This window comes from Pseudophryne corroboree, chromosome 7 (assembly GCF_028390025.1).
Source record: "Pseudophryne corroboree isolate aPseCor3 chromosome 7, aPseCor3.hap2, whole genome shotgun sequence".
NCBI lineage: Eukaryota > Metazoa > Chordata > Amphibia > Anura > Myobatrachidae > Pseudophryne > Pseudophryne corroboree.
The window spans coordinates 62,418,709-62,431,515 of record NC_086450.1 but is presented as its reverse complement, the minus strand read 5'-3'; the positions used below and the strand labels follow the sequence as shown (position 1 = coordinate 62,431,515).

Below are 12,807 nucleotides of genomic sequence, written 5' to 3'. Positions count from 1 at the left end.
GGGGCCTCTAAACCCTCCTTAATCAATATTTTAATTAGTGCAATTCCTGTGTGTGATTAGAACAACTGCTCTCAGTGGAGTTTCTACTGTGCGTGCACTGCCACCTGCTGGACATAGTGGAAAACGCATGGAGATCAGAGTCTGGTACAGGCTGTATCACAGAGGTGCAGAGTTATGATAACGTTTTCCAGTTCCACTATTACTTTACCATTACTCTCAATACTATTTATAGACCTAAAAAAGGCAACAGATCTCTGCTGTGCGAGCCTGGGAATTCCAATGGCATATTCCAAATAAAGGGGCAGATGCATTAATCCTGGAGAAGTGATAAAGCAGTGATAAGTGCAAGGTGATAACGCATCAGCTCATACTTCCCTACTTTTGAAAATGCATTTCAGGGAGATTGTGAAAGTAACACCTATCAGCGCGGGTGCGTACTGTTACATCTGAGAGGAGTGTCATAAAAAAAACTTACATCCAAATGTAAATGAGCCCCAAAGTTAGTAAGATCTACTTGTTGAAGAAAAGACACTGATATTTTGCAGGATTTTTTTGTGTATTGTGTTTTACAAGAGGTTCCATATACTGTAAGTGGCCACAAGAAACACCATAAAATGCATGTAGCCATAGGGATCATTGTGCCTTATAACCAATACAGTGAAATGGCACTGATGATACCATTTGAATGTATGTATCTCTGATTTCTCTTATTTTTTCAGGGAGATTGAGGGACTATTCAGGGAGTGAGGGAGATTGCTACTATGTCAGGGAGTCTCCTGCAGAATGAGGGAGGGTAGGGAACTATGCATCAGCTTCAATATGTAAATTTACAGTTAGGAGCTGATTGGCTGGTGTATTATCACCTTGCACTTATCACTGCTTTATCACTTCTCCAGGCTTAATACATCTGCCTCAATGACATATAACATCTTTCTGATCGAATGCGGTCATCTGCAAAATACAACATGTTGGAATCCTCGATTCGCCAATTCCGACCTAAATATAATAGGAATCGTCTGGGATTTTTAGCATCGTGATCGTGGGATTCTGCCGATCGGAGCGGCATCGCGAGAATGAAGAATTGGGCTGCACATTTTATATTTGCCCCCATCTGGCTTGCCCAGGTGCAAAGTTACTTGCTCTTTTAATTTCCTTAGCTCCCACGTCAGAATGTCCCCCATAATGCTGCTTCTCATCTTCAGCTGCCGCAATTATCACATGACAATTAGAGCGCACCTGTCACCTATGCACAGTTCATGCCTCTGTGATCGCACCGGTTCCTAGGGAAACGAGAGGCTGCATTCTTCTATATATTGGTTCAGCTCCATCGTGCAGGCAACAGGTGCATGAAGAGTACACGGAATAAACTTTGACTGTCTGTCTGGGCAGATTAGGTAAGGGACATCAGATAGGAAGTCTTGTGGTTAATTATCACCTGCACAGATAGGGATTCTGATGAACAGTTCTGTCAATATCCTTTGAGAAGACCTATTGACTGTGCCCCAGATATTTGGTCTGTTTGCCCCAAATATATGCTCAGCTTAAGGGCAACCTATAATCAGACTATTATAGGTAAAAGAGGAGTGAAGAACCTTCACAGAAATTCATATGCAATGATTTAAGGGCATATTCAGAACACAGTATAGTGAGATGTAGTTGTAACTCTCATGTTCCTATACGTATCTATCAGGGCCGGCTCGAGGTACGTTCCCTAGGGGCGGCCGTGTGGGGTGCCTGACTCCTAAGGGTGGCCATCAGCCGGCCCATCAAACAAGTCATATATGGTGCCAGTTCGTTAGCCAATCAGCTCGCGCATTGGGGGGCGGGGGACGGAGGGACTTCAAAATGTCTTGCTCAGGGTGCTAGTAGGCCTGGAGCCGGCCCTGGTATGTATTCCATCTGTTCTCATCTACTCTGAGATGTGTCCCCTTTGTATAAGACTCGTGTATGTTTCTTATTATGCCTTATGTTTCTGTAGTGTTTTTGTTATTAAATTTGTATTTTGTTTGATGTACAGCTGTATTTTATGCTTAATGTGCAGTTTGCTGCTAGGTGGCGCTGTATGGCCCTGTGGATTATTGTGGCCACCATTAAACACTGATAACAGCCATAGGCAGATCCGAGGGGGGGGGGGGGGGGGGGGGCGGTTGGGTACTCGGGCCCGTGCCCCCCCCCTGTCATTTCTGACTTCTTCTTTTTTCAACAGGAGAACAGCAGCAGCACTACTGCTATTTCCGTCAGTCAGATTTGATAAAAGAGCCGGCAGGCACTAGGTCCCGCCGCTGCTCTAACAGCAAGTCCGTGTGGTAACCAATGGGAATGCTGGAGCTGTAGCCCCAGCCTCCCCCTGCTCACACCGCAACCTACCTCCCCCACTGCCAGCCGGCCAGAGTCCAGCCCAGGCTCGGGGTTCAAATGCCAGCATCGAGTAAGACTGTTACTTAGGACGGCGCTGAAGGCTTCATTAGCCCTCACTGCACCGCACAGTTTCCCAGCGCTTCCTACTCCACTTCCTTTACCACCGTGATAGGTGCAGTCACACTCAGCCTCAGTTTTGAGAAGGCGGCCCGTGTGATTGTGACAGGTCTGTCCTGCAGATGTCTTATGCTGCATCTGCCACCACCAACTAAAAACTATAATAATTATATTGTGCTGGGGTGCCTTCCAGGCTCCCATAACTAATGGAACAGGTGACCAACATTTCAAGGCCCAATCAGCCTTTTCATCAGGGTGAAACATTGGCAATAAACCAGGATGCGCTCCTACAGCCAATCATTACCTGATGGCGTATTCTGTGAGGCCACGCCCCCTGTGATACCACACCCCTTATCTGGGAGCACGCGTGCCTTACGTGCATGTAAATATAACTATTACCGTTCCCCTATCATGGTGCCCCCCCTTTCATTTTCTTCTGGATCCGCCCCTGATAACAGCTGTGTTTCTTGTGTCCTATAGAAGACCCAGGGCCAAAGGTAATAAACTGTGACCTGCGGGAGTCAGCCGATCCCGGCAAGAAAGTAACTAGATTTAAAGTGGCAATTAGTTTAAATGCAAACAAAGCCAACCTTTAAACTGATTGCTGATTTAAATCTAGTGACTATCTCGCCGGCGTTCTCAAATCACAGGATATTACGTTTGGCCCTCAGACTTTATAAAAATGTAAGAAAATAGGGAATAGCAGCTCACAGTCAGCTGCACTGCACTGTCATTGCTGCAAGTTCAACCAAGGGATGTGAACTTTTACATACTGTATCTACAGTATTACTGCTTGTTCACAGCTACCTGCTTTCAGGGTGCTTTCATGTGTTGGAAAATGCATGAAAAGTGCATTGAAATGAAGAAAAATATGAATGACTCCACTGCATTCTAAAATGTAAACACTGTGATCAGGGCTGTTTCTAGCCAATTTGGCACCCAGTGTGAGATTTAAAAATGCGCCCCCCCCCCCCCCCCCCCCCATTGACTTTGAAAAAATGCACCCCCCCCCCACCATAGATATAAAAAACACAAATGTTCCCGGCAAGGGGCGTGGCTCGCTAAAATGTGTGTGGTCTCGCCTGAAAAGACTACCTTACACCACAGTTTTTGACCCTGCACCAACAGATCACAGCCACCACAGGGAATAAAAATAAATTCCACCATACTAAGCCCCACACAGTAATGCCCCCCGCACCATAATATGCCACACACCGCAAAGCCCTTGATACATTACGCCCTACAGTAAAGCTTTGCATTACTTTTAAATTACCTGCTCGTTGCCAAGGGTTTCACGCACTGGGTGTCATGCTGGTTGCCAGGGGTTTCATGCTCTGGGATCCATGCTGGTTGCCAGGGGTTTCATGCTTTGGGATCCATGCTGGTTGCCAGGGTGTTTCATGCTCTGGGATCCATGCTGGTTGCCAGGGGTTTCATGCTCTGGGATCCATGCTGGTTGCCAGGGGTTTCATGCTCTGGGATCCATGCTGTTTGACAGGGGTTTCATGCTCTGGGATCCATGTTGGTTGCCAGAGGTTTCATGCTCTGGGATCCATGCTGGTTGCCAGGGGTTTCATGCTCTGGGATCCATGCTGGTTGCCAGGGGTTTCATGCTCTGGGATCCATGCTGGTTGCCAGGGGTTTCATGCTCTGGGATCCATGCTGGTTGCCAGGGGTTTCATGCTCTGGGATCCATGCTGGTTGCCAGGGGTTTCATGCTCTGGGATCCATGCTGGTTGCCAGGGGTTTCATGCTCTGGGATCCATGCTGGTTGCCAGGGGTTTCATGCTCTGGGATCCATGCTGGTTGCCAGGGGTTTCAGGTTCTGGGACGGGTGTCATGATCGTTGCCAGGTCTGTGTAATGCCAGTTGCCAGGGCTGTGTAGTGCTCTTTGAAAGGGGTGTTTACTTTACAGCGCCTGCCCGGCCGCCACCAGCATCTCTCTCCTCCTCCTCCTACTCCTCCTCCTCCTGCCCGTTGCTCTACCAGTCCTGGTGCTCCCCATCCTCCCTGTCCTTAGTACGCCGCACGGGGGCGGAGTTTTGCATAATGACGCATTTGCATTGTTATGTCACGACGCAAACGCGTCATTGCGCAAAACTCTGCCCCCCAAGTGGAGTAGTAATGATGGGGAGGAGGGGGAGCACCAGGATCCACCAAAAGAGCCGAGGCGGGCGCCCCGTGCGACGGCACGCCTCGCCCGCAGCAAGAAACGGCTTACTGTGAATATGATTTTAGAATCCAATTTTCTTTATTTCACTTGAGCTTATTGGGACTATAATACCCCTTTCAGACCGCTAGCTTTGAACACGGGTTACTGGCACATGAGCGCGCATAACCCGTGTTCCTGTGTAGTCTGAAAGGTGCCAGGGGAAATATATAGCGGGTCGAGCGACCCGGTATTTCAATCCTGGTAGCAAGCACGGTTGAACTCGTGTTCAACCCGGCTCGCTGTGCGGTGTGAACGGGAGCTGGGTTGATGCGACCTGTTTCCCGTTCACACTATGTGGACGAGCGGTGCTTGGAGATCATGTGATCTCCAAGCGCCACCCCCGCCAGCATCACTGCTGACGTCACCAACCCGGTAAAATATGCCGGGTTGCAGACATCGGTGATGGGGCGCCTGAGGCGGGTCGCACCCAGGGAGTTCCTGTGTCAGGCTCCCGGGTGTGACCCACTTCAGGCGGTGTAAATAAGTTAAGTGGTGAAAACACCCTTTTGTTTACCAGAGGAAGGGCTGGGCATCTGGCACTTCTGGCAAATGCAAAATTGTCTGATAGCCTGATTGGCCAAATGGGCTGTGGATTGCCTGGCCGAGCAGCTCCGCCTACTGGTGGTCTGCTTGGCCGTTGTATAGTATAGAGGTGCTGCACTCCGGACACGCCCCCATGAGGCATATTTTTGCACTCTGACCCACCGCCCACAAGTGAAATACTGTCTCCACTACACACAATTTATCAAAAAGATAACACCAGAGAAATAACAGACTTTTCCCGTGATATGTCAGCTTCCGCCGCTTGCCGCCGTCTCCTTAGTGCTTATGCCACCAGTTTAGAAAAAAAATCTTATACTCCTTTCAGACATACGACTTGGGAATTTCCCTGCTCAGTCCCGGGTTTTTCACCTCTGAAAAATCCTGAGTTTTTGCTGGAACCACTTTCAAACTAAGGGGGGTATGCAATTAGCTCTGTCTGTGCAATAGCAGGGCCGGATTTGAAAAATGCCGGCACTGGCGAAAAACACGTGGATCGGCGAATTCACGTGGATCAATCACGTGCAAATTACCAGGTCGCATCTTTCAGACCTAAGTCGGGTTGTCTACCCGGGACACGTCCCGGGAAAAACCCTGGTCATTGCAGGGTCAACAACCCAGGAACGTGTTCCCGGGTTGTGGCCTTTCAGACATGCCAAAATCCCAGGTTGATGCACGTTCATGTGCAAAATCCCGGGATTTTGGAGGATGTCTGTAAGGGGCATTAGTAACACCGAGGAAAATTCCTGCAACGTTATTAAACATTCATTTCTTCATGTCTTTATAGTCCAAGAATATTTAAAGAACACAGGATTAAGTTGTACTTAATAAAGACACTTTAATGTAATAGCAGCAAGGTAGAGGTGAGGGCAGTATGGCTTTTGTCTTTGCATCACAGTAATAGAAGTGGACATTCTTATTAAACATGTCTCACAGGATACTAGGAGACATAAAAGCCATAAAACAAAAAGAAAATCAAAATGCCATTAGGAGCCAGCACATGTAGAAATAGTTCTGAGGATCCTTCCATTCATAGGCATGGTATATTGGTAGCAATGTGGAGCAGTGTCAGAGCAGGCTGTCACTCCATTCACCGGCCAGCAGCAGATAGTCTTTTATGGCTGCTGGGACTGGTAATAAAGGGATGGAATGATAACACTGACTGTTAAAATGTTTACGGAGAGTAAATCTGCACAAGTGCTGCAGGGACCGGACAGTTCCAGAGAGACTGAAGAATGTTGTGTAGAAGGATTCGTGAGTCTAGGAAAGATGAAGAGAGAAGCAGGAAATTACATGTTATGAAAACAGTTTTGAAAGAGAGAACAAGTAACAAAGAGAGAGACTGAGGGAGGTAGGAAAATATGCCTCATATTATAGCACACGTTCCTCTGTACCCTACCTCACTACAGGAAGATGTTGGGGCCTTATACTGCCTCACAGCAGTGCACTGGGGTTCATTTCCAACCAAAGCACCATCTGTGAGGAGTTTACATGTTCTCCTGTCTTCGTATGGCTTGTCTTTGGGTGCTGTAATGTCCTCCTACACTCCAAAGACATAAAGGTAGGTTACCTAGCTTCTGATTCAATTACTTTTATGTGTGTATCTGACTGGTAGAGAATATAGATTGTAGGGACCACTAGGGCAAGGACTGATGTGAAAGATTCCTCATTCAGTCCCCTCTGCCCTCCCATTACTTTGGTATTCAACTTGCTGCAAGATGCGGCAACAGACACCAACCTACTGGAGCAATTCCAAATTGCTCCGGTGCAGGGACAGCTGCTCTGAAAAGCCGCTGCCCCTGCAAGTCCTATCACAGTGCCCTTCACCGCTAATTGGTAGCAACGACAGTTCACACTGACGGATTTAGGGAGTATTCAGAGTTGGTCGCAGATTTTGCTCTGCGACCAGTAAAAGAGTGCTCAGCTTGTGTGGTGCCGCCCCATCTTGCCGGGATACGATCGCAGGTTGATTGACAGGTGGCGGGCGTTCATAGGCGTACACGTAGTGTTTGCGGGAAGTGGATGAGAAAATGCAGACGTGTCATGACCATTTTTGTCAGCTGCGATTGCTGCAACTTAAAACATGGCACCCGGTGCAACTTAATTCTCATTATTCTGAGTGGCCCTGGGTCATCCGCAACTGTCGAAGGTGCTCGATTTTTGCGATGCATTGGCAATTCTGCAGCTAGATTCGCAGAATTGCGAACGCATCGGTGGGTGGCTTGCTGTGTGCTGGGCAGCCTTTTGAACATGCTGGGCGGCTCTTGCTGTGCGATTCTATCCAGTTGTAGTTCTGCTACAATCACAGAACTGTAACTGAAGCTGATGGAGGTCCAGAGTACGCAATACCAAGCTGACGTCTGCAATCAGCTGACCAAAGGATATTTACAAAATGCAGTGTCAGACGCCCGCCACTAGAGGGTACTCCAGTGTCACACCAGCTGGCATGCACAGGAACTACTGAAGGAAATAATCATATAGCGATAGTTGTCATAGATCAGGAGGCCATATTCCCCAGATTGGCTGAGGACCAGCAGTGGGGTGAGGACAGAGGTCCCACTGCCACAGCAGGTAAGTAAGCCCAGGGTCCAAAGTCATGACACCCTTCCCATAGGGGTGAGCTACGAACACCCCTTTAATGGTTTTTCAGGATATTTCCCCTGGAATTTCTTCAGCAGACAAGCATGAATGTCATCAAAACTCAACCAGGAGAGTTTTTCAGGACTAAAGCCCTATCAGTCATCAAAATATAAAGAACCTGTCTAGATATTTTGTGTTTTATTCATTTTTTATCTTCTTGATCTTGAGCTTTTATAGAATGTGGAGGGCGATTGGGAAGAAGAAAGCTGAAGTCAAAGATTTTAGTATTCCAAAGAGAATTGGGAAGTTCTAAGTGGAAGGCCCTACGGCTAATCTTCTGGGATATTTTTAAAGGTCCATCAAACCGTGGTACAAATTTAATGGAGGGTACTTTCAAACAAAGGTGATGTGTAAATGTCCAGACTTTATCGCCAGGATTGAGTTTCGAAACCACCATTTTTTTTTGCCAGCAAAAGCCTTGGAACGTGTGAATGCCTTGAAAGATTGTTTTTCACTTGTAACCAAATGCTGCAAAACGTCTGAAGAAGCTGCGTTTCTGTCGAAAAATTATCTCTTGAGGACAGCCATGGAATCTGCATATATTTTTAATAAATAAAGAGGCTGATTTTTGCCTGATGGTACACCTTAAGGGGTATGAAGTGTTGCATTTTCGAAAAGTGATTTACTATCACCCGTATAGTGTTGAACTCATTAGATTGTGATAAATCAGTGACAAAGTCCATCGACACATGCGATCGTGTTTGATCTGGAACAGGCAAGAGTAACAGTGGCTCACAAGGTTTACAAGGGGATGATTTGTGTTGAGCACACGTAGTAACACACAGAGACAAGTCTGTAATGTCACAAAGTTCCTTTGGTCACCAATAGAGTCTTAAAACCAATTATTGAGTCTTTTTAACTCCAGCATGTCCAGAGAAGCCAGATTGGTCAGCCCAGTGAGACTAGTACGAAGCTCAGAAGGCAAAAATATCCAATAGGAAGCTTAGAATTACGCTTGGTAGTATTGGCTAGAATAACACATCCTGGTTCTAGAATTGGTTTAGACTCAGAGATAATCTCCATGTCAGTGACATCAATGGACTAAACTTCTGTTGTTGGATCCCAGATGAAAAGTAATAACAAGGTTGTGCTGGGAAAAGAAGAGCGTCCATATAGCTTGCCATGGATTCCACTGTAGAGTGGTCTGTAAGTATGGGAGGATTTTATGGTCTGTATACTGTAAGTCACAACAGGAAACACTGCTCCTTCCAACAAGTAATGTCACTCATCCAGAACTAATTTTATAGTCAACAATTCTTTGCCCCTGATCCCATAGCTCTTTGGAAAAATGTATTTAAAAAGAACCTACATGGAGAAGAAGCATCCACTTCTAGGAAGAATGCTGCAGTGACATCCAACTGATTGAGAATGGGTGCGGTTATGAAGGCTTCCTTTAATTTATTGTAAGCTTGAACTGCTTCAGATTAGCACAATTGTGGGCTAGGGCAATGATAGAAGCAATGACAGATGAGTATCCCTTAATTAATTGGCTGTAGTAGTTTACAAATTCAAGGAGACTTGGGTGGATTTCAGGCCAGAAGGTTGAGGCCATTCCAGAATTGCTTTAACTTTTCCTGGGTTCATTTGTAAATAGGAGCGGATTAACAGAGTAGGGGGCCCATGTGCAAGCTCCTTCATCTCTCCACAGATCCAAGTAGACTGTGGCAGAGCATGCATGGATTCGCCGGGAACATGGCGCCCACCACCATCTTCTCAGTGATTTCTGTGCCTTGCAAGTGCAAAATTACGGGAAAATGGAGGATGTGCCATTTTCCTAGTAATTTTCGCAGCGCTGACGCGAAACTCCGTATAGTCACCTAAATGGGTGCAGTGTATGCGGTTTGTGTGCCCCTGGACCCAGGGGCTAGTATGCAGCACACACCCTGCTCCCATTATAGATATGTCACGGTTTGTAGACCCTGTCCAGAAAAGGAACGGAAATTTGCTCAATTTCCAACTTGCAGTATAAATGTTTTTTTTTTCTCCAATGTTACTATGCCTATTCAATATGGAGATGGTGAGGGGAGAGAGACTTAAACTAAGTACAGACTATACAATTATTGGCCCGATTGGCCAATAATTGGGAGAACGACCAAAGTTATTGTATAGTATGTACAAACGATCGTTTCGGCGTTTCGTGGATAATTCTGAAACATCTTGCCCACACACACAAACAATCGATTTTCCAATCTGTCAGCCCAAGCCAAAAATCTCGGCCACAATCTCCCAATATCAAGCAGTGTTTTCCTGTCACTATGTTATCCTCCTTGTGGGCAGACATATGCAAATGCAGTGCGATGTGGCCAGGGCCGGATTAAGCCTTGGGGGTGCCCGGGGCACTTTAGACAGGGGGGCCCCAGTGGAAGGTGGGGAGTGCTGTGTATAAGATTGTGCATACCTCCCGACATGACCCCTTCCAGGAGGGACAACATGCTCTTTACATGGACTTCCCACTTAATATAAGATTGGCGTCACCTGTGTTAAACTATTTAATTGATAAGAAAGGTATTTCAACACAGGTGATTGCAATCATAACTTAAGAAGGAAGTCCAGGCAGAGAGCATTGTGTCCCTCCTGGAATGGGTCATGGTGGGATGTATGGATTGTGTATATGACATTTAGCCCAATGGTGTATACTAGATTTAAATTAATAGTTTAATAATGCCTGGGTACTGTTTATAGCTCTACCTAATTGAAAGACAACTATTTTATAAAATGTTCTTGTAGTGTAACAAAGACAACTTAACCAACCTTAAAATACACATAGAATAATAAAATTTATAATTTACCTTGTCACATGCAAAAATAGCAGCAGCCTCTGTACTACTTACACACTGGGACAGGACTCAGGAGGACTCTGTGTGTGTGTGTGTGTGTGTGTGTGTGTGTGTGTGTGTGTGTGTGTGTGTATCTCTCTTTAGACCCTCATTAGGTAAGTTACACAGGGCTCCCACCCAGGTGTGGAGAAAGCTGTAAGTGACACAGGGATCCCACCCTGTGTCACTTACAGCTCTCTCCACCCTCCTATTTCTCCTTTTGTTGGAGAGTTCCATTGATAGTTCATGAAACATGATATTCCTGTGTCTCTGCCTGCACTGTATTCTGTCCTGCTCACATTCTGGCTGTCTGGTTCTGCTGCTGTATAAGAGGGAAAGCTAGTGATGTCAATATGCTCTGGCCTGGGGGGCCCCCTGACAGAGGGGGGCCCGGGGTACAGTATGCCCTGCATCCCCCTCTTAATCTGGCTATGGATGTGGCAGAAATTGGTAACTTAAAAAAAAAATCCTTTTGTATGTAGCTCAGATATTGGTGCCTACAATATCCCGAAAAATATTTGATGGTCGGGCCGACCAAAAAAAATCTTACAGTCTGTACCTAGCTTTATAAAGTTGTCTCTGACCATGTATGCCCAGCAGAAGTATTCATAATGCCCATCTCTGGTATTAAATGCTGTTTTCCATTCATTTTACCATCTGAGGTGAATGAGGTTGTAGACTTCCCATAAATCCAGTTTAGTGAAAATGTTAGCTCCTTTTAGGTGATTAAAAAGTTCAGAGATAAGGAGAACTGACTATAACTCTATTATGGGGTATGATTTTATTAAGACACCATCCTTGACAAGCAGGACCACAAGATATAGCTTGACTTGACTTCCAGTCCAGATTTGGGGGTTGTAAGTGAAGCCAGGGTAACCCTGGATTATAGGGTCTATGGCGTTGGTTACAAATAGGAAAGTGAGTGATTCCTCATGTAAAGGCCCAAGCTGCATAACAGACTAGAATGGCACCCTCTAAGAGTTCCCACTTATGCTAGTTAGACATGCTGGTTGTGTATGCGGAACTTGATGCAGCGAGGATAAAGTTCCAACCACTGCAGCTTGTACTTTACCCCACGGTTCAGAGCTGTGACATTCTGCTCATCTCAAGCACTGTGGAATACTGTATGTGTGCGCTATATAAATAACTGGTAATAAATAAATAATAAATAAAATAAATTGCAGCCTCTCAGTACGCTAAGAGCCACTGTCTCATGAATATTAATTATGACCCATGTCAGTGATGTCCCTGGTTCCTAGTAAAATGATATTCTGCATTGAATATTGGTTCAGCCTAATAATTGTATCCAATGGGACTTTGCTAAGAGAATGTTCTGCTCATTATCATTTTAGCAGAACAAGTTAATGATGACAACAAATGACACAAAAATTTCTTTTGTAAACGAAGTTTGTTTCAGCAGAGCACTTCCAGTGCCATCCTGCAGGTGTCACTGTGACTGATACATCCATATTCTTTTTCTAATGACATAAAATAAATTAGCTAAATAGGTGTTTTGGGGCTGCATAAAGTGGCAGTCTAATAGTTACGGCACTATTTGTTACATTACAGTGTGCACATTCCTTACAGTACACACATTTCCATAGTAACTGCAGAAGTGGTGACAGACAGAAATACATTTGACACTAAGGAGGAGATATAGCAAACCTTCTAAAGAGGGCAACTGGAGTTGTTGCCCACAGTAATCTCACGGGGCTCCTGCGGCCAGTGTCTGCACAGTATTCTGAGTGGTCTGGACAACCGCATGGAATACTTTTGAAAATGTGTCTCCCAAAATGGCCGCCGCCTCAGAGGAAACAATTGTAAAGGGTGCTAGAGGAAGCAGTGTACATTTTGGGAGGGACATTTACTAGAGAAGCCTCATGGAAAGGCAGAGGTGAACAGCGGTCCTCTGAAGTGCCGAAACTGCGGGGTGTGCAGTCATGTTTCCGCTGTTCATTTTTCCGGCTGTTGGGATACCGGCGGTCAGGATACTGATGCCGGAATCCCGACACCCTGTGACATTCCGGCAGACGGAATCTCGACCGCCACCCGGAATCCCCACCCGAGGTGGTATAGAACCTTGTGGTGACCTAAGGTCGCCACCGGGCCCGAAGCATGGCGAG

General features: G+C 46.1%; 1 protein-coding gene across 6 annotated transcripts in view; it reads right to left on the bottom strand.

The window, feature by feature from the left end:
• ASB18 (ankyrin repeat and SOCS box containing 18) overlaps window positions 1-12,807 on the bottom strand; it is a 78,980-nt gene that overhangs the window by 14,876 nt on the left and 51,297 nt on the right. For 4 of the 6 annotated variants that reach the window (XM_063933220.1, XM_063933223.1, XM_063933221.1 and 1 more), the window contains exon 5: window positions 6,047-6,488. The exons of the other annotated variants lie outside the window; for them this stretch is intronic. In XM_063933220.1, the coding sequence (XP_063789290.1) occupies window positions 6,297-6,488 (192 nt within the window). In that variant the 3' untranslated portion in view covers window positions 6,047-6,296. Of the gene's footprint in view, window positions 1-6,046; window positions 6,489-12,807 lie in introns of those variants that run through there. 6 annotated transcript variants of the gene reach the window in all.